Here is a 27,304-nt window from a genome sequence, read left to right on the forward strand (position 1 = left end):
TCGCCGACCAACTTTCAAATTTGCGGCCCGGTCACGTTTCCTGTGGATCAACTCTTAGAGCCTCTCGTGATAGCGTGATGTAAAATAGAGTTCGAGACAGAATCAACGAGAATAAATTACTAAAACTGATTTCGATCCAATCTGTACTTAATCTTCTTTGTAGAGATTCTTTAAGCAATGAAGTAATAGAAGAGCTAAGTCGATATCGATAACTCTGCCACTTGAGAGTAAGAACCTAATGTATTGAGGCATACTCTTCAGCACTATAGCCTGCTCGATTCGTGCAATATACACCAGATAGCGTAGATATCCCTGGCAAAACTGGCCAAAGTAGCCATCACATTTGTAGTGGTCAATAACCGATAGCTATCAAAGGAGACGAGAGTTAAGGAAACCGATGAGACTGGACCGGCGACCCAACTCAATGCTCGCATTAAATAGAGAAGAAAACGCGAGTAAACAGTAGGGACTATCTGAAAATCTGCGCCAGATGTTGCTAGCACGTATGCCACTCATCCGACAGAATCTTCAAGCGATAGAGAACTTTAGCAGCCTTCGCCCGAGGATTCTGCATACGGATCAGCCTCATCAAACCACCTCCCACACTTGAGGGTCCAAAACGCCTCGTTCGCAAACTGAGCGTAGCTCTCGGCGTTATAGACAGCATCGCCAGTCCTCGCTATGACTTTTAACTGGTGAAGCTTATTTTCATAGTCCTCAGTTGCGGCCGTCAGAGGCGGAACTACCAACCTCGTGAAATGCGTGTATTCATGCAAAATGGTCGAGCCCATTGTGTTCATCCTCTTTGACACCTCGTAGCCAACGGTATCACAAGTAACCGCAGCGACATCGCGGTAGGCTTTATCAATCCCGCCGGCGTAGGTAAAGGCAACAGGACAGATGATCATTTCAGGCGGGCTCTTGTCGTCAAACACCGCCTGACGGCTGCGGCGAGTACAGTGATATCTCCCTGTCTCGGGGTCCCTGTAGTCTCTGACAATCGTAATGGACCTTAAGAGACTGCTTCCGCGGTCGGAAGTGGGTCCGCCGAGGATGTTGTTGAACACCTCTGCCTAGCTTGTTAATGACGCATTCATATTAATCAATATATCGGGTAGATGATTACCCTTGACTGTATTTTTGTCCCTTTGACGGAAATACTTTAAGTAGACTCTGTTCATCGAATCCTGGTTCAATGCATGTCGAGCGTAACTCGCTAAGGTTAAGGCATCCTTGAGTCCGTCCTGGATCTGTATTTGCTTATTGGGAGAAAATGCTCCGTGCTCAATGTTTGGAGTGCCGCGCTTTTCTATGGATCGAATTGTCGTATCGTGTAGAGGTGATGCGAGGGCAGAAACCCATAAGAGCGTAAACAGTAGAGTCCTCAACACCATTTTATGCACTTAGAGACTGTATTCTAGGAATTGGGTATGGGATGACGAACGTTTTTTTATCTAACCATGGGGTACTCCGCCCTTTATATCTACTATATAATCCGTACGGAGAGATCTAATTTGCATCCTGGCTTAGCCGGGGCAAAAGGGGTATGTACGCGAATAATGCCTTTGACCACTTGATGAAAAATCAAACCAAGTGAATCGAAGGAACCGAAGGAATTAAATTAGTTAATGATGGCCCCCTGTAGCCTCCTACGGCCCCATTTTTCCGCCTTCGTAATGCTTGGCTGGGGCCGGATGCAGTCCAAAAATTAAGTCGAGATATCGAATACCCGCGCTCTAGTAATAAGTCGAAGGTGGCGGGCATCACGCTAGTTGTTAGGGGGTGTGGCCGGGCAACCTTAGAGAATAAGAGGCACACAGTGATACGGTGTACTAAGCATTTTCAGACAATTAGATAATATTTTTTCCGGCAGTACGATTGGCTGTAACGTTTTGGCCCTTTGCAACTATCGTCCGCTGTAGCCATCGCAAACGCGGCGTTCTGCCCTCCTATTCATTTGTGGATCTAAACTGATTTCAGTCACACGGAAAACCGCAACATAATGTTTATCAGGGCAAAGTGCCATCTCCCATGGGAAAATATGTTTTTGTGGGCCTATGTGCAGTAGACGTGTTTTGGCAGTACGGCTGCTCTATCGAGTTTATCTCTATAGATACTGCACTATTAAGATTTCACTGCAGTGTTGACTTCATTATCTCAGACTCGGGTACAATTAACCCGACCTCGTCATAGCAGTGTTGTTCAAAACATCCGCAGAAGCGAAGCAGCAGCGCATTGATCAATGAAAAAGTGGGACTATCCCCGCGTTCATTATCGGTTATTTCCTGCAAGCCCCAGACTCGGCTTAGCGACTGTGTAAACACCAATGCCGTGATGCCGATCTACTATTTTACAACCTTGGGCCCCATAACAAACCGTCTGTTCAGTTGCATTCGCTCAGTGAATACCCCGAATTGAATTTCTTTTCCGTAATAGGGAGGCTTTACCCCGTAATTCATGATGCGACCTAATAACTAAGGCCCTGGCCTAAGATGCTGCTCTTAAAGTTACGATGGACCCATCTCCCCAGGTGAAAGAAATACTAGAATTTATGGACGTGACCCCAATTATATGAGCCCATTATGTTCTTACGTCACCTTCTTGCTGTGATTACGATCGCGACAACGTTCGTGCAACAGAATGTTGCGCTCAGTGCGTCAACAGGAGGCGGATCTCAGGACATTGTAACATGGGACAAGGTTAGTCATTTCAATTCTGCTTCGGCTTTAGAAATTTTAACCAAGAAAAATGAAGCACTCTTTCTTTGTCCATGGTCAGCGTGTTTTGTTCTTTTCTGGAGAGTTTCACCCCTTTCGACTTCCAGCTCCAGGGCTATGGCTAGATGTATTCCAGAAAATGAAGTCGATTGGCTTTAACGGGGTTTCATTTTATGTCGACTGGGCACTTCTGGAAGGGAAAAAGGGAGAATTCGAAGCCGAGGGGGTTTTCGCTCTAGAGCCGTTTTTTGAAGCTGCAAAAACAGCAGGTAAGCTTCGCGGACTACCAAGCAATACGTTTTTCTCTAAAATCAGAATTGTTGCTGAACTCAAACCCCAGGTATATATCTCCTTGCACGCCCGGGTCCATACATCAATGCTGAAGTCAGTGGTGGTGGATTTCCCGGGTGGCTGTCGCGCATCCCAGTGGAGCTCAGAACGAGAAACCCCCTATATTTAAATGCTACCCAAAACTATGTGTCGAGCATTGGATCGATCATTGCCAAGGCTCAGATCACAAATGGCGGCCCAATCATTCTCCTCCAGCCCGAGAATGAGTACTCATCGGGCAACCCGCCATTCCCCGACCCTGTTTATTTCAAAGCTGTCGAGGACCAGTACAGAGATGCTGGTATCGTGATCCCTTTTATCAGCAATGATAATAGCCCACATGGTTATTTTTATGATCAGGGACCTCCAGAATGGCCTGTTTATGGACACGATAGTTACCCCATGGGTAAGCTCAAAACATTACCTGGCAACCAAAAAGTGTTGAAAACTAAGGTCTCTTTCCAGGGTTTGACGATGACATCTACCAATGGCCCGTTGATGCTCTTCCAACTGACTATGGAGACTTACACGAGGAAATGGCGCCCGATACACCTTACTCAGTCATAGAATGCCAAGGCGGAAGCTGGGATCCATGGGGAGGATATGGATACAACAAGACTGCAGCCAGATTAGGGCCCCCATATCAACGCATCTTCTTCAAAAACATCTACAGCTTTGGAGCAACAGTCTTCAATGTTTACATGGGAGCTGGTGGAACAAACTGGGGTAATTTGGGCTACCCTGAAGGATACACTAGCTACGACTATGGTGCCCCCATTACTGAGCTGCGTACAGTCGAGCGAGAGAACTACAGCGAGTTGAAGCTTCAAGCGATGTTCCTGCACTCCTCGCCCGAGTATCTCCACGCCGTGCCACAAAACAACTCTCATGCCAATGGCTCATATACGGGAAACATGAACATCGCAACGACAGCACTCTTTGGAAATACCACAAAGTTTTTTGTTCTTCGTCATGCGGTATATGAATCGCAGTCAACCGAAAAGTATCAAATCAGCATGCCGACGAGTAAGGGAAACATTACTGTTCCCCAGCTGGGTGGGTCTTTATCACTTGTTGGTCGAGACTCTAAATTCCACGTCACGGACTACGATATTGCAGGACTCAATCTCCTTTATTCTACCGCTGAAATTTTCACGTGGAGGTTGTTTGGAGATCAACGCGTTCTCATTGTATATGGTGGACCTGGAGAAGTTCACGAGCTGGCTATTGAACAAGGTGGCCAGCCCATCGTTGTGGAAGGCATCAAGGACTCTGTCAAATTTGGCAATAAATCTGATTCAACAGTGATCCAGTATACTGTCGCTAAGATGAGAACGATTGTGAGGCTATCTTCTGGCCTTTATGTCTATCTAATGGGTAAGCGATATCCATAAGGCTGCGAAAAAACTACTCTAGCTAACAACGACAGATCGCTATTCCGCGTATAACTACTGGTCCATTGACTTGCCCAGCGATCAAGTCTCAGGCAACTTCACAAACTCCACGAGCTTCTTCACATCTCCTATTGTCAAAGCTGGCTATTTGGTGAGAACTGTCAAAGTGGAGAAGGACAATGTTTACCTGACTGGTGATTTCAACGCCACGACGGACATCGAGATCATTGGTGCCAACAAAGCCACTACGTCTCTGTTCCTGAACGGCAAATCCACAGATTTTCAACAAAACTCTCATGGTGTTATCAAGGCTGTTTCAACTTTTGTTTCGCCTAGATTTTCTTTGCCAGACCTTTCAAAGATTGACTGGAAGGCTTTGGATTCTCTCCCAGAAATTCAGCCAGGTACGCTCTCCTAATTATTGATTTTTGGATGATTGATCTGGAGATTCTTACCATTGTATTCCAGACTACGACGATAGCATGTGGACGGCAGCTTCTCTCACCGCCAGCAATAACACCGAGCGCAATCTTACCACCCCAGTCTCACTATATGCGTCAGACTATGGCTACAACACAGGCTATCTACTTTACCGTGGCAGATTCCGGGCCAATGGGAATGAAAAGTTGTTCCTGGAGACTCAGGGCGGCTCAGCCTATGGTCACTCAATATGGCTCAATGATAAATTCGTGGGATCTTTTTCTGGTGCCATTACGGCCTATTCCATGAACCAGACTTGGAATCTTCCTACCAAGAACGGAAAAACTTACGTCATTACTGTTCTGATTGATCAAATGGGATTCGAAGAGAATGGTTCCGCTGGAACGAGCGACATGAAGACTCCTCGCGGAATCCTAGATTATTCGCTGTCTGGCCATCATAAGTCAGATATTTCATGGAAGCTTACAGGGAACCTTGGTGGTGAGGATTACCAAGACCACACGCGCGGTCCGCTAAACGAGGGTAAGCCTACTCTTGAAGCCCGCTTTTCAACCAACATGAAAACCTTCGAAGTTCTTGCTCCGGCCACTGCTAACCATTTTTAAATATTAAAGGGGGGTTATTCGCCGAACGGCAAGGTTACCATTTACCCGGGGCACCAACATACTCATGGAATAGCACTCCATCTGGGCCAATGGCAGGGCTAAGCCAGCCCGGGGTAACATTCTATGCCACTACCTTTAACTTAGACATGCCAACAGGTTACGATATCCCTATCTCTCTCTCATTCGCGAACACGACGGATACAACATCTAGCCTCCGGTGCCAGATCTATGTCAACGGGTACCAATTTGGTAAATGGGTGCACAACATTGGACCACAGGATATCTTCCCCGTTCCTGAGGGTATTTGGAATTATCACGGTGCCAACTATCTAGGGGTTAGCTTATGGGCCCTTCAAGAGGGTGGAGGAAATGTGGAGAACTTGGAGCTGGTTGCTGGACCGGTCATTCAAAGTGGCTATTCGCGTCCAATCGAGATGAGTCCGATTTCTCTGTGGCATAAGCGTGATGGGGCTTATTGATTGACACCAAGATAACAAGGTAGTTGAGGTCAGCAAGATATAAAAAAATGATATGAGCGAAGCTGAGTGCTCAACGGACTTAGGGGTTTGAGTTTACAGAGTCTAAAGGTGAAAGGCGATGTTGAATGAATCTACATCAACACTGTCTGCCAGGTGATACACAAGCAATAACGAATATCGTAGTAATGATTGATTTCGCTGTAGAGAAACTACTAGGGCTTTGCACGGCGATGGGCCAGATGACTGAAGCAATAAGCCCTGAAGCCTAGCTTTTTTAATTTCCGCATGTTTTTCCCTCTCCAGCTTTAAATCCGTTTTCCATTACTGTACTGTGTCCGCAATAATGCCTGAGGAAAGAGAGATGATCAGGCAAAATGAGTCAAGTCCTAAAGTGTTGCGGGCGAAGTTACCGGAACTGGATGAAATCTGACAGGATTATTGCATTTTTTAGAATTTCGGAGTAGTGCTGGATCTGTTGGAAAGAGAGGAAGGAGAAGGAGAAAGTGGAGATGATGATGATGAGGGCGAAGACGAGGAGCGATGATTACGATAAGAAGGAGTAATGTATGGATGTAGAAGACTACCTAAGCTTTACGCAGCACTCTATACCTCAGTAAAGTCTTGTTGATGACCAAGACAGCTATTTGTCTTTAAAAGCGCTATATTTACACCTATGTGCACGAGAAATTATGGCATTGTTTGGATAGTCAGGCCCAGAGAATGACTATCGACGGCCTCCTCTGCCCTAGCAAAATGTCCAAAAGTTGAATGTGCAATCACCATCAGGATCGCAATCGAGGGGTAGTGCGATATTGTAACTATATAGCGTAAGCCGTTAGCATTTTATACGTCTTGGGTCATGGCTAGGTTACAGACCAGTTGTAAGGGTTGCAATACGTGGCGATGTTGCCCGACCAGGAGATCGAGTAGCCGCTGAGGCACTCTATTTAACGTGTCAGCTAGTGCGCGGATTGAACATTCCTCGCTAAAGCAAGATTAAATATCGGCGTAAGACTGATCAAGTCGAATCGAGAAAAATTAACAAAGGGGTCTAGGAGACGCACCAGGGTTTTGATAAGATACATCGCATGTCTGCAGGCCGTTGTCTACTGTTGTTATGTACCAGATCGTCTCCGGGCTTGCCGTTCCGTAGAGATTAAGGCACGCCTGGACAGAAGGAGAAAGGGCCGTGATTATGGTTGCTGCGACGGCTAAGGTCTTTGAGATCGTGGCAGGCATGATGGTTTGTTTTGAAACGCCTGAGGCGTGAACTGCGTCTTAGGGAGGTTATTAAAAAAGTTGAATGAAATGTTTGAGTCCGTTAATAATATGACTAGACGGGGGATGCCATGCCTCCTATGTATACCTACGGTGCCGGGCCGTAGTACCTGACCTATGTCAATTCGCTAAAGCCTTTTAGGAATAGTCTTATTCTAGTCCAAAGTGTATTATACTAGTAATTATTTTCCAACTACAGGCTCTCTGCCGAAATATTAGCGGAAATTCTAAAATGTTGATGCAGACTGAAGGCTATAGGCTATAGGACGACTCGGCCACGAAGGCATCATTTGCTCTGTTTGTATTTTAGTCATTCACCATTTCTTTCATCTTGTTCTTTCTTTTCGTCATCGAACTCGTTCTTTGTCGATAGATGCGCTAGCAATCGATTGTAGCTTTGGTCCTCAACAAATGCCAATTGAATACCGCTTTACCTTATCTTAACTGGTAGGACGCCTAAAAGTACTAGTCTCCCCGCTTAATAGTGGGGCCTCATGTTATTGGTTCCCTCGTCAGGCCAGTTAGGCACAATTAGCGTACTTTCAATTGGCGTCAGTCCAATGACTTAGTCGATCGCGCGCACTAAGAGTAGAGTGTTCGCGGCGCAAACAAGAGAGCCGTCGCAGGGCCTCGTCTAATTGTCCTTGCGTTCCGAAGCCACATTGATAGACTAAGGAGCGAGTAAATGAGACTATATTTCTAGAGCACAACGTGGCCTAGAAGATCGTCCATCGCTAAATTGGAGGAGAGAATTGGTTGTTGCTGGACCGGAATGTATACACTGAATTGAACTAGAATACTATAATCCCAAAATAAATCGATGATTAATAATTCTAGGTAGGGTGTGTAGATTTTGAGGTTAGTTATCACTCCGCTAGCTAACACATGATAAGTAGGGAGTTTGTTTTGAGTTGTTTTCTGCGTATGTTTTGGCCCGAGGTTTTGGGCCGAGAAACCGACACTCAACTTGAGTCAATTTTTGTCATAATAGAAAAGATTATAGATTCTTAGTCACATATTTAATTACCTACGTGGATACATGATCTGAGAACACTTTTCTACGAGCCAAATTTCATGTGAGATGCCAATTTGCATAGATCCTCTTAAGCGGATATGACTCCTATAAGCATTCATCCATATGTTCGGATGGGATATGATATAATCTAATTTAAGAGGGTCTCTACAGCAGAAAATCCGTTAAGAGCCCGGCATATCTGGCGGGCTCCTCAAGAGCTGCCATATGACTCGACTTCTCCAGCACGGCCCATTTGACCCGTGGTATGGATTTGAACCAAGGGCTCATGATCGCTTCATTGTTCTTGTCGTACCGACCTGTCAGGAGCAGTGCTGGCACTTCGATACTCCCCGCCGTCTTGATGGCATCATAGTCATGCATGAAGCCTGGCTGTCGAATAAGGGAGATACCTTTCTTGCCGTTCGTCTTCCACATTGTCGTGCTGCTTTCACGTGATGCTCTGATGCCGGCGAGTACGGCAGGCCACGGTTCTAGTATGCAAAAATGCTTTTTCATGAAACGATAACCCGCCTCTAGATATGCTGGGTTGTCATAATCCCCGTCCGCATCCATCTGTATGATAGCATCGTCAACGGGCAGCAGCCGAAATAAACGTTCACTCTCTTTGGCGGAGAGGGCTGCACTCGGAATTGAATTTGCGATGACTAGTTTGTGAAGACCAGCCGGCTTTTGCCCAGCATATATACTGGCTAGCATGCCGCCCCAGCTGTGGCCGTATATAGAGAATCCGACTTTGCGTAGCTCAAAGTGGTCCACGAGATTGTCGAGCTCAGCACAGAACAAATCGAAGCCCCAGAAACTCTCATCTTCGGCTTTCTCGCGGATGAGTGACGAGCGTCCGCAGCCAACCTGGTCGTAGAAGATGCAAGGAATACCTGCAGCTTCGAGTGGTTCGGCAAGATGGAGATGGTAGTCAGAGCCAGTGCCCGGACCTCCGTGTATCAAGATTAGCGGCGGTATCTTGTTGATGTCGCCAATCGTTCTGTACCACGTGAAACATTGCTCTTGCACACTGGGAATGCTAAAGGGGATGGTTCCTTCTGTATTGGACATATTCGCGATATTTGCACCGTGGGAGATCTACGATGAAGAGTGGCTGCTTATCAATGTTTCCGCATTGCCAGGCAGCATAATTATTCGAGAAATTCTGGCCTCCGTTTTGGCGGCGTGGTGGCGTGACGATATGCCGCACTTACTGGATAGAAAGACTTTCATGGCTTTATTAGGCGTGCTACGGGCTGCGGCTTATATCCATACACAACCGATGTCTGTGCGTTCTGTCACTGTCAGTGGGCGGTAATAGCTCTGCGTAAACGCCTAATAACGAAAAGAAGAGCAGAAACGAGAACCATCCAAGGCTACCGGCGATTAAGTCTCTACAGTAGTAGAGGCTTAAAGGTATAATACTAACCACGTATAATTCCGAGTAAGCAAAATATTCCTACCTTGTTATAACCCCCAGACATAGCCTATGTCCATGGTCACTTCGCCCCAACTTTAGGCAAACCTGTACCAACCACCGCAAAATGGCCCAAATCCTCGATCTCTAGCAGCCCGAAATTATTGTCCATACAATATGGAGCAGGCGTAGGCTCACTATATCTCAAATGGCCAAGACGGCCTATGGTAGTGAGCGGTCTGCGCCATCAACTGCATGGCTCCCGTTGATCACGGAGCCGCTTCGCCCCGATTAGAGAAGGGCTTATCCCCACTCGTTAGTGGCACCGATATGGATGGTTGACGGAGAATTATAGGAAGGAAGAGTGCCTGAAGGCCGTGGAACAAGCTATAATGTAGAGTGATGCGTGCACTACAAAATTGCATGAACTGAATGAACTATGCAGATATGCGATGGCCGAATTTTGATGACGAGCTATTAGCTGTACAGAGGGAACCCCTCATTGGAAGCTTCTAGTTCTGGACTCTTGTCATTAGGGGTTGAAAGAGTGTCTCTCTGATTACGACATGGAAGGCATTAACGGTCACTACTTTCCACTAGACATATGAACACCCCCAACTCCGTCATTAATGAAGCACTCCCATCCCAAAACACACCGAAAATGAAATCACCAGGCACCTGGGTCCAAATCAAACCGAGACAGTTCCTTCTGCGAATCCTCTACATCCTTCTTGGCCTTCATGCGCATGTAGAAGATCGGACAATCACGCGAAGAGCAAATAACCTCGCAGTGCAGACTGCCCTGGCAGCGCTGGCACTGAGTCCACAGTCGACCGAACCGAACCTCCAGATCGGACACCTTGGTCAGTGTCTTGGTGTACAGTTCACCTAGACGAGGCCGGCAGTTCTCGCACACCGCGCCGGCCATCTCTTCCTTGCCAGCGAGCGGCTTCTTGCATCCCATACAGGTCTGGGTGCGCTTGGCGAACTTCATTAACCCACCCAAACTAGGCGCAGCGACGGAGATGGACCGTGTGTGTTCACCAGTAAGCAGTTGACCAGCCTTCTTCTCGCCCAGGATAGGTTCGAAAATACGTCCTAATGGGTTGGCGAGTTGGTTATCCAGGTAATATTTGGTGTCAATGGGGATGTTGTTTTCCAAAACGTAGATGGGATCCTCGGAACGCTCGTAGTTCTTCGAATTGGTAGCGCCCTTGATCATGACATACGCCACACGATCACCCAGGGTGGGTGCGGATCCCGCGTCACGTTTGCGCATGCGCTCGGCGAGTTCGACGTGCGCTTGTTTGGCACTGTAGTCGCTCTTGGAGAGTGCCTTGGTGATCACCAACTTCGACATATCAACCTTGTTCTGCAGAAGGTCCGAGATGGTACCTTTGACGTAGCTGCACAGCGGATTAGTTTGTGGACGCAAAAAGGAACACGAGATACTTACTTCTGAGCGCCGTCAAGATCTCGGTCTATCAAGATCTTGTTCAGCACCGTTTCGATGACGTTTTGGACGAGCAAGCAGTTGTCGCGCCGCACAGTCTCAATACCCTTAGTGTCCATCTTGTCATGCTTCTTGGGGTTCGTCCAGTACAACCCAGCGTACCGTTTTTTGTTGATCAGAAGATATGGGAAGTACACCTTCTCGAACTCCAGCTTGATAGGTTTGATAAATTTGGATGAGACAAAGTCGGCTGCCTCCTGTCCAAGCTTCATCGCATCCTCAAGTTCGGAGACCCCAAATTTGACCATGACCGAGTCAGTATCACCGTAGATGACTTGAGCATCATGAGAATAGCCATTGGCGATAGTGTAGCGAGCCTCAACTTCTTGTTTGGTCTTTTCAATCATCTGACGTCCGTAACTGGTAGTACTACTGGCGATTGGGAGACAGGGTAGCTTGCCAACTGTGGCACCCGTAAGACCGTAGACACTGTTCGCGCTGATCTTCAGGGCAAGCTGTCGACCGTTCAGCACAGCCTTTTTGAACGGGTCCGTCTCCACGCCCAGCTCTTTCTTGGCTTTCTTTCTGGCCGACAACAGCTCCTCGAGAATTTGCGACAATAGACCCTTGCGAACCTTGGTAGTGCAGAACATATCTCCATTGGGCGTCACAATGTAGTCGTCGTCTTTCTTGAGACCCAGCTTCTCCACACTGGCCTTGTTCAAAAGCGTCGTGTAACAGAGGTTGTGCGCTTGAATAATGGAGGGATACAGCGATGCGAAATCGAGGGTCGCGATGGGCACACCGTAGTATCCTCGCACTGGTTCGATGACAGTAGCGCCCTCGTAGTCCTGCTCGTCGTTCGATTTGGCGTTGGGGATAACAAGCTGCTGTTCCAGAGCCTTTCGAAACAACTGGCTGATAAATTTGACCTGTTGGCCACGAGACAAAAGGTAGTTGAAAGGGACGCCTGTGACCCTTGCCATCTCGGTATAGTTCACGAGACACATTAGCTTATCCATCAGTCTCTGCGGCAGATACGCGTCCTTCAAACAGTATACAGCCAGTCTTCGCCTCGAGTCGGGGGTGCCGTTGAAGAGTTCTGTGATCATCGTGTGGTGCACATCTTCCTTCTGCTCGCCCAGGAACTCATATGATACAGAGTTGAGGGTGTAGCTTCGCAGTTGGTGATCTCTTTGGACCAATTGAAGGAGATCAAGCTGAATTCTGCCGTTTGTGTTCGTCGCTTTCGTCTCACGACTGCCCATCTGTTTGCTGGAGAAATTTGTTTCCTTCGCTTCTGACTTCATGCCTTTCAGTCTGGTCCAGTATGGGAACCCAGTACATTTCAGATGCTTTGCCCGGTCGAGCAGGTACGGAAAATCGAAGTTGGAAATGTTGTATCCGATGATCACATCGGGATCCACCTTCTCCACGAAATCGCGCCACGCGTTCAGCATGTTCTCCTCCTTTTCAAACTCGAGGATTTGTGTGTTGACGATCAGACTGCACGTGTCAAGAACAAATACATTTCGAACGAACGGCTTCGACTCTCCGTAGCGGGTAACGACGTTGGCAATTTGGATGACTGGATCTTGGTTGGGCTCTGGAAAGATGCCCTTTCGGCCGGCGCATTCGATATCAAAGGACAAAACGCGGAGTGGCGCCATCTTCGCCCATTCTCCGTTGGGCGGGTGAGCGATCATATCGTGATAGTCGACGGCGGCCTCGATTTGACAATTGGACTGCCTTTCGCGGTGAGGAAGAACGCGATATTTCCCCGCCTTTGCCTCAACCCAGGCCATTCCGGCGAGACCGGTATCAATCATGAACCGCAGCAAATATTGAATACTGTCAAATGTGAGAATCCCCTTGTCAGCTGAATTCCACAGGCCCTTGTAGTTCATGGTCCCGCTGCCAGTTTCCAGCGCGCTGCGAAGTCTGCTGATCGATCTTGGGTCTGTCACGGTGATTTTGATGTAGTAAGTCTTTTGGTTTCCTTGGAACCCATAGATGTTTTCTCTCATGGTTATATCAACGGATTGTATGACCTGCCCGTGTTGGGCAAGTTTCGATTCGAGGAAAGCCTTGTAGGGTCCGCAATCTGCTTTGGTGAAATTGACAGGGGCAGCAATATAAAGGTAGTGTTGAAAGCCGGTGACGTGCAGTAGGACCGATTGTCCTTCCTGGTCGGAGAGTTAGATCAGACACAAACGTAGGCAGGAGGCTATGCTCACCTCTGTGACACCAAAAAGCCGGACTGCCATCTTTCCGCCCATCATCGACCCTTCCTCCGCATCAATCTGCTGAAAGCAAAGATTCTCTTTGCTTTCGTCAAAGTCACCCAGTGGCGGGCGCTCCCACTGTTGGTCTCTCTCGGAGTTGTTCTCCTTCAAGCCGTTGATGTCCTGGGTCATTTTCTCGAGGACCTCCGCCTCGAACTGGCTTTTCTGTGGCTGGCTCGAGCCAAAGCCCTTGCGTGTTCCATTCTGGGAAGGTCGTAGGAGCTGAGCCGCGGACTCGTTGTCCAGTTTCCGCTTCTTCAGCGCGCTGGGAGACTTGAGAACATTGCGGGGACTATTGGTGGCGTCGCCCAGCACCCGCTTCTGGGGCATGACAGCTTCAGGCATGGCGGCAATTCATAGAATAGATGTGCAGAAGCTGTGGGATAACAAACTCGACACGTCAGTGGGTGGGAGGTTGAGTACACAGAGGAATGGGAGAGGATTAAAAAGGGACCCGACGCGACGTGACGCCCATTACGCCCTCTACGCGTGGGGTCACGTGCGATAAGACGAGATAACGGAGGCGGTGTACACGGGTGGACCAAACACGTTACCGCTTAGGCGGTAGGCAGAGAAATGCAGACTTTTGGTACACCACTGTACCTTGACAAGCTTGAGTAGAGTCGGACGAGGGCACCATGATTATCGTTTGATAGTTGTGTCTGTTAGCCCCCTCTCTCTAATTTGATGCTAGATAACAACTGTCGCATTCCCCAGCCCCATCACAGTCACACGCGTTCTGCCGGCAGAAATATGACTCGTCCCCGCCAAACGGTGACAGGACACGAGATTCTCCTTGCGCCACTGACCGGGTTGGTTTGGATATGCCGAGACCCTTGTCTTTTGGTCACTGTTGCTGCCTCTGATCGATAATCCTGGGTCAGTTCTGCCTTGCAGGGATGTGGGTCGCATGATACACGCCCTGCCACGACATTTTAGAATCCAATGGAATCCTGAGTCAAAGTGGGACATGTCCATTTGCCTTTCATTGATGTACAATCCACCGTGGCATCTTTAGAACACTTGATTCATTCTGCTCGACTCTGAGACGCCTCAACTTGATGGAGACATTGATCGGTCCTTTCCAGAGTCACCATAAAACAGTCGGCTGCTGGTCTCCATTCCAGGAGCGTTAATCTTTGAATGGCGTTGTTGGGGCCTCGAGTTAATTGTTGCATTTTTCTGTTGCGGTGATCACTATGTCGATGTTTCGATCAGCTGCCGAGATATCGTCCGACGAGTCCAGCTCGGAAGACAGCGAGCTGCATGATTCCAGGAATGATTCCCAGGACTCTGGCAAGGGCAAAACGGCTGAACAAAATTCGAAGGGCTCGGAAAGCCAAGTGGACACTTCGACCCTCGATGAGGTGTCCGAATTCTCCCATGATGCGCTAGATGTCAACATCGAGCGCCACGCAGATGTGATGACAGCTGCGCTGCTGGAGTTTTACTGCCAAAGCCGAGCGGCAGACATCCTGAACGCCCAACAGGGCTCGACTCAAACATTTACACGCCAATCTCCCGAGGTGCAGTATCTAGGTAAGAAGTTGTACAGATACAAGTCACAATTTTTGTCATCGCACGGTGTTCTTGCGGACGGCGTTGACAAAGAGGAATGGGGCTCCACACGACAAAGCTACCGCGACAACCTCGATCTGCTCGGCTTGTCTGCTCTGGATGAGTTGAATCTGAATGAGCCTCACAAACGGTCCCCTCATATCGGCACCACCGAGGAACTGGCACTGATTTCAAGATCAACACCGAACAAACATGAATCCGGAGATAATGCGCAATTCTGGCTGACTCGGCAAGAGGATTTGGGCTTCAGAAAACAACTACCTCCAGCGAATAAGCTTGAGATGTTTGAAGACATCTCGAATGGCGCAAAACGATTGCCCAATTCCTTCATTCCTCTTTTTGGCAGTTCTCCTGTGGGCGTGCCACTAGTCAATGCTCCAGTTTCTCAGCCCTATAATCATTTGTCTCGCTATTCCGTCGAGTTTAGTGAGCTCAAGGTCCTCGGCCGTGGTTCGTTCGGTGAAGTCTATCATGTCAAGAACCACATCGACGGTCAAGACTATGCGGTCAAGAAAATCCCGCTCAGCCAAAGGCGACTCGACCAGCTGCAGTACGGCGGTCAGACACACCTGGAGACCATCATGAAAGAAATCCGGACCCTCGCTCGGCTGGAACACACCAACATCGTGCGATACTATGGAGCGTGGGTTGAACAGGCGCATGTTTCTAATCCTGCTCCAGCTGACAAGCGCCCAACTCACATCAAGTACGAGCACGCGCAGGTCGGCTTGCCCAGCCAAGACCCCTCAAATGAGCCGAGTATGGGTATTGTCTTTGAGCACTCGAAGAGCTCAGTAGTAGAGCACCATCAGAGTCTCGGCGAAGAAGGCTTTTCAAACGGAATACAGCGTTGGGAGAGTCATGCGACTACTTCTTCCCATCGATCACAGAAGATCTCTGGACGAGATCAGGAGGATGAGGACGACGACATTGAATCTATTCCTCGCAACTTCGACAGACCCTCGTATGGGCATACTTCCACATCCGGGGCAACGGACGGTGACATTTTCACCGATGGTCTGAGTCAAGACCAGTCCAAGTTACAGATCCAGCGCCAATTCCACGTTGGGCATCAGCCGCCCGCCGTCATTCTTCACATTCAGATGTCACTGCATCCGATCTCGCTCGGTTCATATCTGAACCATCAAGCAGCCACCAAGCGTGAGGGTGGCGGTTATATTTACAGGAAGCATTGTTTCCATCTACTATCCTCGGTGCGACTGATGCAGGACATTGTCTCTGGGGTAGAATATCTGCATTCCCAGGGAATTGTCCACCGCGATTTGAAACCAGCAAATATCTTTCTATCCGCGCCCGAGAATAGTCCTTTGGACACCTGCGCAACCTGCAGCTCTGAGCATGGCACACCACACCACTTCTGCCGTCCTCGGATCGGCGACTTTGGGCTCGTTGCAGACATCTCCCATCTGAACGAAACCTCTTCTGATGAAACCGTGACACCATACCGCGAGGGCCCACCCATCCAGCGCGTCGTTGGAACCGAGTTCTATCGACCACCAGCAAATGCCGTCGAAAGCCGCGGCCACAGTTACTTTGATACATATCGGATTGACGAAAAACTGGATGTCTATGCGCTGGGGGTTATTCTGTTCGAGCTGGTCTACCGTCTGAACACCAAGATGGAGCGGCAGCTAGTTCTGAACAACTTGACGCATGGATCCAGTGACGACCCTACGGAGCACACATTATTCCCCCGCGACTTTGCCCGCAAGGTCGATTGTGGTGGGACCATGCTAGATAATGGGGCGACGGTGGCCGAGATGCTGATGGCCTGTATCCGGGGCATGCTGGCACCACAATCGCAGACCCGATGGAGCTGTCGTGATATCACAGAGCATCTGCGCCGCATTGAGGCGGCAGTTATAGCATAGCGATCATTTGTACATATAGGAGAACGAGACTAACTTTAGCGGAGTGGGGGCGTAAGCAGAAACTGCCGTGAACCGAATGGCATGAATAATAAGCGTCAACTAGTCTTTATTCGATCAAGTCCATAAGCCTCCTTTCTGGGGCCGCCCCCCCTTGTTAAAGCTACCCCGTATTCCCTTTCCCCTCTTTGGCTCTTTCGCCCAAGGTTGATTTCACTCCAAGACGGAAAGAAAGCCAAGGGCTTGCACATCACCACTGCGATGGGTTCGCGATTTAGGATCGTCCTAGATCCACCTTACTCGATGACGGATCGGAAGGCGCATCAGTTCCTCCCTGGCGATTCCGTGTCAGGTAAAGTCGTTTTGACTGCGAGAGGCGACGAGAAGATCAAAGACATATCTCTCATATTCAAGGGGTCATTGTTTGCAAAATCTACAGAGGGAAATTTCAGGGATACCTACAATTTCGATATCTTTAAGCTAAGCGAAACGTTGCTTCAGGGCCCCGCCAAGATGACGGCGTCCACCTACGAATACCCCTTCTTCTTTGAGATCCCTAAAAGCTTCTTCAATCCGGTAGCATGGGAGGGATATTCAAAACCTGGCGATCTCTATTCGGCTCCTCTAGGCCCCATGTGGCCTATCCCACCTACGTGCGACGATGCCAGTCAGCTGAGAGACTCGTATACAGATTGGAAAGTCACATATTCTTTAGCTGCCCAGGCTAAGAAAAGCATGCTGAGCCTGGGAGATGAACTTCCTATTGTCGTTACTTGTGAACCTACCCGAAACCCGAGTCCAGGGGCCGTCAGGCAAGACGCCCGTGACAGCTTCACGCAGCAATATACAATCACAAATTCGGGCATCCCAAGGCCACTCACAAAGACCAAATCCAAAGATACCGTCCAACACAGTACTGGGAGCTACCAACTGAGACTCTCGCTGCTAGCAGCACCCACTACAGCGGTAATCATTGGCGAGCCCTTCACGCTAGCGTTCACGCTTCAAACCGACTCTCCAGAATCCGACTATAGGATGCCTTTACCCGAATTCCAGCTCAAAGATTACACCATCATTCTCAGGAGCTCTACGACTGCCGGCGTCCCGCATGAGAAAAAGTCATTTCTTAGTTCCTCTGTCCTCAGCCCTCTTTCCCTCAACCCCGACAAGCATACTATCAATGCCCCCTTACGGCTCAACGAACCAGTATTGATGCATGAGACGCTTCCTTCGCCATTTAAATCGACGCCGTCTTTCAAAACGGTGCTTCTGGAGAGGAGGTATTTTTTCCAAATCCACGCCCATGTTTCTTGTCTGGACAACACTGTCAACTTGAAGATCTTGCTGCCTTTCTGGCTGCACGCTCCTAAAGTGGCAGAGGCATCAACAGCCAGAATGCGATAAACACAACCTGATTTCTGATGCAACAAGGAGCACCACAACCGTCTCCTTCTTTTATACAAATTAATAACTCCCTGCCCCCAGAAACTGCTGTTTCTCCCAGAATCCCAAGGAAGGGGAGGCTTTGTGGGTTCTGTGTACAATCCACCACTACCACAAACTTCTGTACACAATGCGGCGCTCGGGTCTGAAACAGAGACTGGGATGGATTTCACCACATAATCTTCTTCCTTTTGTTAATGATGATAGGAATTCTATTGAATGTTGGCTTGAATAGGGTCTGTCAATGAGAATTGGAGGATTGTTACGGAGCGTAATGTTCATAAAGTAACTAGCGATTGCTTCCTAACTGGAATCAGGTAGTTCCAAAACAGGTGGCGGAGGCGTCTGTCACAACGATCGTACCCCGATATATCAAAGAGCCAGTGGGTAACTTGTCGATTCAATGCTCTCTGGATAAGTCAGCCCTCCCTGCTCCCGGACTTTATCCATCACTTCCATAATTGTGATGCTCTCATCCCAAGGCAGAGTCTCGCTCTCAAGTTTCCCGTCGCGCAAACAGCGAGCGACTTCATCGGCTTCCCAGAACATACCGCGCGCACCGCCAGGAATAGGCATATGAACATCCTGGATAGTTGCCGGGTCTCCTGACTCACTACACGGAACCACGCGGTATTTTTCTGGGCAAAAAGCAGGCCCGAAAATTTGGATGTGTCCCTTAGTCCCCTGGATTTGGACAGAGGGGCCAGCAGAGCCGCGATTGTCTGGGTCAGTGGAAACGCGGAAGGCCGTCATTGCTACAGCGTGTGAGGTCCGGTTAGGAAGGGCCGACGGCGTTGTAGTCGGAAAGGTTATGATCATTGTCGCCTCTTCGTCTACTCCAGTTTTAGGATACTTCGACATATGAGAGGTAATCTGTGATGGCGCTTTCCGCTGAGATGGAGGTAGGGTGTGGTAAAGAATTTGGAAGACCCAGGTCAGAGCGTAAACACCCACTGCAACATGTTTAGCAAACTATGCATTAAAATGGCAGTTATATCGGACTTACAGTCAAGCAGCGCGCCGCCCGCAAGGTCTTTGTTTACCATACGATGGTCGGCACTCCAGGCAGTCTCAGGCTCGTCTCCAATGCTCAAGTCGGAGATCACGCGCAGGACCTCACCAATTGCGCCGGTTTGAACGAGGCGTCGCACTTCAATGCTCAGTGGAAAGTACCGGGTCCAAACAGCTTCCATTAGGAAAAGACCCTTCTTCCGGGCGGTCTCGCATAGGATCTTGGCCTGAGCAGCGTTGACGGTGAATGCCTTCTCACATAGAACATGTTTACCGGCTTCCAGTGCCAGCATCGTATGTTGAAAGTGGTGCGAGTGTGGGCTAGCCACATAAACCGCCTGAACACTGGCATCGTTGACGGCCTCTGCATAGGATCCGTATGTCGCACATGGCTCGGGAACCTGGAGCCTCTGGACAAATGAATCGGCCGAAGACTTGGACGACGAGGATGCCACAGCAGCTACAGTGTGAGTGACGTCTGTAACCCCTCTTTCAGCTGGATCCCGCAACAAGTCCTTCACAAAGGCTTGGGTCGACAAAATTAGCTTCGTCAATCGGCAACACGCGCAGATTGGACGACTCACTTTCTGCGATTCCGCCGGTGGCTAAAGCAAATGAGCGTCAGTAAGGCTAAATGAATCTCGGTTATTCAAAGAGACTGACCAAGAATGCCCCATCGAAGGTTGAAAACCATGATTTATGCTTGCAAGATATTGCGACGGTATATTGTTCTGGAGTGGTAGATGTGATTGCCAGATATGGTGACTGCGCACTCAAGTGAAGAATTCTATTGTTGAATGTGGGGAGTCAGAACCTTATTAAATAGGAGGTCTCTCCAAAAGCGACATTTGACACCCCACGCTGACTTGCAACTGATATCACTGCTCCCTCTGAACTACGGCGCTACAATCAAGCAGGATCCGCTGTTTCGGATAAATGAGTGGCCAAAAGCCGCCCCACTCTGAACTTTGCCATCGCAACAACCTGCCTGGCGAATGCTGACATAAGCTTCGAGAGCATCAAGAACGGGGAGTTAAGAAATCTCAATCGGAAGATTCGAGTCGGCCATTCGAATAAGTGGGATAGACGCAGATGGAGCAAGAAGCAAGGAAACGCGACCGCAAGGTACCCGACCGTTCGCGCCATGGATGCACCAACTGTCGTCGAAGCAAGGTCAAATGCGACGAGCAAAAGCCAATGTGCACCCGGTGCTGGCAAAAGGACCTGCAGTGCTACAATACGTTTCCACTGAAGTGGGAATCGGATTTCCGCGATCGTGGGGTCGCCTTTGGCAGGTCCGGGCTATGGAGCAAAAACTCCCCCGAGGAGCGGCAGAGCCCATCAGTCTCTCCAGGCTCAGCTTCCACTTTTCCGAAAGAAGCGACATGGCTTGCGATCCCGTCGGTTCAACCTTGGACATTCGTAAATAATGACATGTCGTTTATCCGACGGCTTTGTGATGAGGAACAGAACCACGCTGAACCACATCTCCTGCCGGCTTTCAATGCTAAAATGGCCATTGGTGAGCAAGGGCCTCGAGAGCCAATGTTATCATTCTCAAGACCACCATCTCCTTCGAATCTAGCCATGGAGATGAATGAGGCGTTAATACAGAACTTACAACCATCCCCCTCGCTATTTCCATTACTAGCCGAGCTGGGAAACCGAGAGCTCTTCGACTACTATATCAATCAAATATGTCCTCGAACAGCAAACAGTTCTCTGTCACAATCGCCATTTGCCTCTGTCATTCTTCCCTATTGTGTATCAGCCTCACCCACAGTCTTACGAGCAGTCCAGGCGCTGGCTGCCTGCCATTGGTCCCAATACGACTCGCAATATAGCAACATCGCCCTGCAGTTAAAGTCCCGAGTTCTGAACGACTTCCGAAAGCGAATCAATCGTGATCCCTCGACTCTTGTTGCAGAAGACCCCGAAGTCTTGGTTACTGTAATGTTCCTATGTCTCTTCGATATCGTGGATGACTGTGATAAACGGTGGATTGTCCATCTCCAAGGGGCGAAAGATATTATTCGACTTCGAAGGCGACAGCAGCAATTATTAACAGGGGCAAATGGAAGTACGCCGCGAGACCCAGTTTCTTCTTTTGCGGAACTTTTCTTTGCTTTCCAAGACGTGATGGGCCGAACTGCTTGCGCAAAGGCAGACCTTTTTGGGTCCAGCTATTGGCACGAGGACGATATAACGATAAACCCTTGGATGGGCTGCAGCCCAGCTCTTGTCTCGATATTATTCACCATCATGGACCTAAGCCGGTCACGAAGGCTTATGGTTTCGGATGAGGATCAGATGACTTTCACTCTCCGAGCCGCCACGTTGAGTGATAAGCTCAATACTCTCAAGCAAGAGCCTCATACCGATGAAAAAGACCAGACTATTCACAGGATCGCCGAACTGAAGAGACTTACTTGTGCTGTCTACCTGAATTGCGCGTTATATGGTGGACGACCATCAGAACACGTAATTGGGACTTATGTTCGGAGGATATTGAAGGAGATTCTTGAATTGCTAGCATTGGAATCCGTCTGTCACGTCATCTGGCCTCTTTTCGTTGCCGCTGTAGAGTTGGATCCGCTTGATACTGAACTCTGGACATATCCAGAGACCGGATCAGTGACAGACGGGAGAAGGCTTGTCTTGGAACTGCTCGCGAGGATGGCCAAGAGCAGTGTCTCGAGTGTGTCTCGAACTCGCGCGGTTATTGAGCAAGTTTGGAAATCTCGAGACTTCAATTTGTCAAAGTCTTCGGAGCCAAAACGACCTTCTATCTCAGATTTAAATGACTGGGAAAGATATGTTGTGCCAGTGAGTGACGCTTTGAGTTTAGTATAAATTCACCAGTTGTCGTTGATGCACAATAGTGGATTCGACAATAAGGAAAGACACCTCTTCGTTATCATCTTTCCCTTAAACCCCCTTCTTTCCACGGAAACTTTCTCTTCCATTAATTTTATAGAATCTGTCCGGTTCCAACAATAAGGGGCTATCTGTAACGCATTCTAATTTAACTAGGATCTGCTTGGTGGGAGCATCAAATTGGGTAGCCCCCAAGTCACGTGGTATCGCCAAATGGTTTGACGGTCAACCGTTGCTCATAAGTCATTAAGATTTAGTGGTGCATAATAATGACAAAGAAAATAATAAATAGGAATAGAGACAGGGGATAATTGAAAGCAGAAATAATCAGAAGACAACAACTGAGTACTTGAATTTTCTGGAATGACATCATCACTTTCAGCACTGGAGACTTCCGCAGTGTGTAGTTGGCTCTTAAAGGGTTCCTGATGTACGCAGTTCGCTGCTAACCTGAGATATGACATGCCTTTTTCATCTCTTGAGACAAGTCTTGCCATCGAGAACAAAGGAAAAGATCGACGGGAATCTCCGTCTTGGAGTCGAACCCTTATAGCCATCGCCATCACCTTTGTAGTGGCGGCCACGATTTTTTTTCTCCTTCGACTTTACAGCCGGCGGAAGACCTCCTGGAAACCGGCCATTGAAGATCTCTTTTTGGGATTAGGGTTGCTTTTCTCTTACTTGCTCAGTGCATGTGTTATTATCGGTACATTCCAAACCCCCCAGGCCTCGAACTACAGACTACTACTCGAGATACTTACTCGCTTTGATCAGCCGCATGTAACGGTGTGGGATATAATATTTGGGCATTGCCCCGACAAACACGGGGACGAGTCGCACTTGTATGAGCTTCTTTGTGGGATCAGATCGCAGAGATGCCATCACTGACACTATACATTTTAGGTATTTTGGCTTGGACAAAAGTTCTGGGCTTTAGCCCACGTCTTCGTGAAACTCTCTATAATCTTCCTGGTCCGCCGTATATTATATATCGTTGGACCTTGGCAAAAAGTCACCACCGCGCTGATAGTTTTCACGGTAGCATGGGGCATTACAAACATCGTCGGCAACGCCCTGCAATGCTTACCCCCGCGCTACTTCTGGGAGAGAACTATCGATGGACGATGCCCAGATAACCAAGAAGCTTTCGCCATCACGATGGGAGCTCTGGCTGTCGCAGAGGACGTGGCTCTTTTGGCCATTCCGATCGCCGTCGTATGGCGGATGAAGCTTTCGCGGCCTGAGAAGATTCGAATTACGATTTTATTCGGGTTTGGGGGGATGTATGTTCTTCTCATCTCTGTCCGCGTCGTCAAGTGGCAATATTGACCAATAACAGTGTGTGCATCTTTGGTATCCTCCGTGTTGTCGAATTGATTCACTACCAGGCTGAAAATGTAACCGGTAGGTCTTCTATAATATGGGGGTATACGATTGCTGATAGAATGGATAGCTAGTGGCGCGTTCGAAGTTGTTTGGGCAGTTCTCGAGGTTAACATGGCTATCGTATGTGTGTGCCTGGTACTTATGCGGCCTCTGTTACGCTCTTGCGGGGTCTTCTTTGCACGGTTTTGGAGTCGGAGTAAGGTGCTTCTGGGATCAAATAGTTCGATTACCAATTAGAGATAAGCCTTCAGGCAGCTTCACAGCTCGATGAGTGGGGGCTCATTGATGATTGTACCCTCAAAAAAGTACTAATGTAGCTTTCTATAGTATACTGCGGCTTACTGCAGGAGGGTAGGCAGGCGGAAGCGAAAGCAGCGGGTGCGGAGAAAGATTGGATGGACGAATTTGCCTTGCTCATCCACCCCAGCATGAGCTAGTACTTGAAGTCTATGGATCACCCAATCCGGTGTCTTATTTTGCACTGTTCGCCTGCTGAAAAAGAGGATAGCAGAACAGAAGACAAAATAATGCTGGTGGTTTTGAATGAAACCTGGATCGGGTGCAAAAATAGACATTCCGGATGCGGAAAGCGCAACTAGCGCACATTCATGGAATGCACCTGTCATAGACCTCTTAGCACCCGTTAGCATTTCATTAATATTTAAACAAATTCGCATAGAAGATCGTTATGTTTCAGAACAAAAACTATACCTCAGATACTACAATGGACCTTTCACCTGATCCCACGCAATCCTTCCAGGATGCAGATCGCGGGTTTGTAGATCGCCTCGATCCCTGCATAATTAAAAACAAACAAGGCCGCATTGTCTGGGACAATGAAGCTTACAATTTTTTGGCCGACACGCCTGCTCCAGCGACCGCAAACCCAAATCTATGGTGCCAAGCCCAACTCGTTGCGAAACAAGGCCTTTACCAAGTTGTCGACGGCATATACCAAATCCGAGGCTTCGATCTATCAAACATGACTTTCATAGAGGGAAAAAGGGGAATAATCATCATCGATTGTCTCACCTCTGCCGAGTGTGCTAGGGCTGCGCTTGATCTCTATCGCAAAAATCGTGGCGATAGGCCCGTACTGGGCATGATCTACACCCATACACATGTTGATCATTTTGGCGGAGCAGAAGGAGCCGTGTCCCAAAGTGAAGCTTCCAAAATACCGATAATTGCTCCTCAAGGCTTCATTGAGCACGCCGTTAGCGAAAATATCTTTGCTGGTACCGCTATGGCTCGCAGGGCAGGATACATGTATGGGAATGAATTGGCAAAGGGTCCCGATGGTCAGATCAGTTGTGGGTTGGGATCAACCGTCTCCTCCGGAACAAGCACGATTATCCCCCCAAATCTCGATATCACTCATACCGGACAAGTTGAAGTAATTGATGGAGTGGAACTATTCTTTCAGATCACACCGGGAACCGAGGCGCCCGTTGAGATGAACATCTATCTTCCTCAATTCCGAACCATATGTACGGCTGAGAATGCGACACAATGCCTGCATAACATCGCAACACCGCGGGGTGCGGCTGTGCGTGATGCTCTTGCATGGTCCTCGTACTTGGATGAGTCAATCGTCCTATTTGCGGAGAAGACAGACACCGTCTTCGCATCACACCATTGGCCAACATGGGGTAACGAACGGGTATTGAATTATCTCACCGAGCAAAGGGATCTATATGCATATATGCACGATCAGACTGTACGGTTGATGAATCAGGGTCTCACTGGTATTGAAATTGCTGAGGACTTCTCGCTTCCTCCCAAGCTTCAGACTGCCTGGCATACACAAGGTTTCTACGGAACAGTTGTTCACAATGTCAAGGCAATCTATCAGCGTTTCATGACGTGGTTTGATGGAAACCCATCTCATCTGTGGGAGCACCCTCCAGTCGCATCTGCCAAACGGTACCTTGCTTGCATGGGTGGTGCCAAAGAAGTTCTCAGGAAATCCGAGGGTTATATCAAAGAGGGTGACCTACGTTTTGCTGCAACCCTGTTGAACCACGTTGTTTTTGCCGATCCAGAAAATGAAGAAGGAAAAGAACTATTGGCTTCAACCTATGAAAAGCTCGGACTCGGGGCGGAGAATGGCCCATGGCGCAACTTTTACTTGTCTGGTGCCAGCGAGTTGCGCGGTCAAAAGATGACCAAGAATCTATTATCCGACCAGTCGGAAATGCTTGAGCCTCTATCTCTTCATCAACTTTTCGCGTCCATTGCAGTACGACTGAATGGCCCTCAGGCTCAGGCGCATAACTTCACAATCGATTTGTACCTGACCGATATGAACGAAGGTTGTCGCCTCATTCTCAGCAACGGTGCTTTGATTCATCGGACGGGGTTGAAGCAAAAAGATATGCCGACTAGAGCGGCTGACTACTCGTGCTCGATGACACATTCTCAGTTGCTCAGTTTCTTAACCACGAGAAAACTTGAAGGGATCGAGACTGAGACAGGAGACCGTTCTTGTTTGCAGAAGCTATCGTCTTTCATCATGGGCTTTGAGGAAGAGTTCAACATTGTCCTACCATGAGAAGATTATATCGACCTTGCGATTCAGAAAACTCTGATGTTTATACCATTCTTTTGGGACAATAAATGCATAATCGAAACGGTGATATTTCAATTCTAAATACTCTTCAACATCCCTTTAGATTACATTCTTGAGCGGCTGCTCAGCCAAGAATAGCCGTAGGTTGTCCGCAATCAACTCCTCACAACCTTCAGGTCTTCCACCAGCAGCGTGAGGCGAGATAATCAGGTTTGGCGTCTTCCACAGTCGACTGGACTCCGGCAGCGGCTCTTTCTTGAAAACGTCCAGGGCGGCACCGGCGATCTCGCCCTTGTCAAGAGCATCCGCCAGCGCATCCTCATCGACCGACGTGCCTCGTCCCACATTCACCACCCACGCGTGCTTGGGCAAGAGCTTGAGTCTTTCGGCATTCAGGGCGTTGTTTGTTGACTCCGCGCCTGGCAGGATCATAACCAGCGCATCTGTCTTTGGCAGAAGTTCCGAGATTTTGTCCTCCCCGTATACCTCCACACCATCGCGCACGCCAGGTCCTCGGGCCAAACCGGTGACGTGGGCTCCGAGAGCGGTCAAATGCGGGGCAAGCTTCTTTGCGATGTTGCCGAATCCCCAGATGAGCACGTGCGCATCACGCAGAGTCGTCAACTGGCCTCCACGGGGAAAGGAGCCACCTAGATGGGCCGGCCATTTCGACTGGAGCTGGTAATCGCGCATCTCGTAGAAGTGGCGACAGGCGTCGAGGAGCAGACCGAGAGCATGCTCGGCGACGGGGCGATCGTGCAGACCGGAGCCGGTGGTGACGGTGATCCGCGAGACATCGAACCCAGCAGAGAGGACATCATTGGGACCGGCGGCGAGGGATTGGATCCATCGGAGATTTTTCATGCGTTTGGCGGCATCCTGCAGGTTCTCGGCACTGTTGGCCCAAGTGACGAGGATGTCGGCGTCGATGAGCTCCTCGGGGATGGGCTCTTTGACATTGTAGGTGTAGAGAGTAACGGTAAAGCCCTTGAGGGTCGGGATGGGGAGCTTGACCGAGGTTGGGTAAAGGAGCTTCATGGTGGTTGTTGGAGTGTGGTTCCTTGCTTGCCGAACCCCCGCCCTTTCGGTCAGGCCCTAGGCGACCCCCACGCGGGCTTATCGATAGCCCCC

The 27,304-nt window shown here is 48.9% G+C and overlaps 8 protein-coding genes across 8 annotated transcripts; 4 read left to right on the forward strand and 4 right to left on the reverse strand.

Moving 5' to 3' along the window:
- Positions 1-2,856: 2,856 nt before the first annotated feature.
- PFLUO_LOCUS7529 (uncharacterized protein) lies at positions 2,857-5,966 on the forward strand (the record flags this gene model as incomplete). The annotated part of the gene is made up of 6 exons (XM_073785183.1): positions 2,857-2,986; positions 3,058-3,453; positions 3,513-4,424; positions 4,477-4,845; positions 4,910-5,404; positions 5,644-5,966. The coding sequence occupies 6 exons, from the start codon at positions 2,857-2,859 to the stop codon at positions 5,964-5,966; spliced, it is 2,625 nt and encodes an 874-aa protein (XP_073641564.1).
- A 2,458-nt stretch (positions 5,967-8,424) lies between these two features.
- On the reverse strand, positions 8,425-9,333 carry PFLUO_LOCUS7530 (uncharacterized protein; the record flags this gene model as incomplete). The annotated part of the gene is made up of 1 exon (XM_073785184.1): positions 8,425-9,333. The coding sequence occupies one exon, from the start codon at positions 9,331-9,333 to the stop codon at positions 8,425-8,427; it is 909 nt and encodes a 302-aa protein (XP_073641565.1).
- A 1,013-nt stretch (positions 9,334-10,346) lies between these two features.
- Positions 10,347-13,762, reverse strand: PFLUO_LOCUS7531 (DNA-directed DNA polymerase delta; the record flags this gene model as incomplete). Its single annotated transcript, XM_073785185.1, has 3 exons — positions 10,347-11,085; positions 11,136-13,318; positions 13,370-13,762. 3 exons carry the CDS (start codon positions 13,760-13,762, stop codon positions 10,347-10,349), a joined length of 3,315 nt encoding a protein of 1,104 aa, XP_073641566.1.
- An 854-nt stretch (positions 13,763-14,616) lies between these two features.
- On the forward strand, positions 14,617-16,887 carry PFLUO_LOCUS7532 (uncharacterized protein; the record flags this gene model as incomplete). The annotated part of the gene is made up of 1 exon (XM_073785186.1): positions 14,617-16,887. The coding sequence occupies one exon, from the start codon at positions 14,617-14,619 to the stop codon at positions 16,885-16,887; it is 2,271 nt and encodes a 756-aa protein (XP_073641567.1).
- A 510-nt stretch (positions 16,888-17,397) lies between these two features.
- Positions 17,398-18,288, forward strand: PFLUO_LOCUS7533 (uncharacterized protein; the record flags this gene model as incomplete). The annotated part of the gene is made up of 1 exon (XM_073785187.1): positions 17,398-18,288. One exon carries the CDS (start codon positions 17,398-17,400, stop codon positions 18,286-18,288), a length of 891 nt encoding a protein of 296 aa, XP_073641568.1.
- Positions 18,289-18,699: 411 nt separating this feature from the next.
- Positions 18,700-20,032, reverse strand: PFLUO_LOCUS7534 (uncharacterized protein; the record flags this gene model as incomplete). The annotated part of the gene is made up of 4 exons (XM_073785189.1): positions 18,700-19,280; positions 19,334-19,864; positions 19,923-19,943; positions 20,002-20,032. 4 exons carry the CDS (start codon positions 20,030-20,032, stop codon positions 18,700-18,702), a joined length of 1,164 nt encoding a protein of 387 aa, XP_073641569.1.
- Positions 20,033-24,847: 4,815 nt separating this feature from the next.
- On the forward strand, positions 24,848-26,155 carry PFLUO_LOCUS7535 (uncharacterized protein; the record flags this gene model as incomplete). Its single annotated transcript, XM_073785190.1, has 1 exon — positions 24,848-26,155. The coding sequence occupies one exon, from the start codon at positions 24,848-24,850 to the stop codon at positions 26,153-26,155; it is 1,308 nt and encodes a 435-aa protein (XP_073641570.1).
- A 117-nt stretch (positions 26,156-26,272) lies between these two features.
- On the reverse strand, positions 26,273-27,211 carry PFLUO_LOCUS7536 (uncharacterized protein; the record flags this gene model as incomplete). The annotated part of the gene is made up of 1 exon (XM_073785191.1): positions 26,273-27,211. The coding sequence occupies one exon, from the start codon at positions 27,209-27,211 to the stop codon at positions 26,273-26,275; it is 939 nt and encodes a 312-aa protein (XP_073641571.1).
- Between the last annotated feature and the right edge of the window lie 93 nt (positions 27,212-27,304).

This window comes from Penicillium psychrofluorescens (assembly GCF_964197705.1).
Source record: "Penicillium psychrofluorescens genome assembly, chromosome: 5".
Taxonomy (NCBI): Eukaryota; Fungi; Ascomycota; class Eurotiomycetes; order Eurotiales; family Aspergillaceae; genus Penicillium; species Penicillium psychrofluorescens.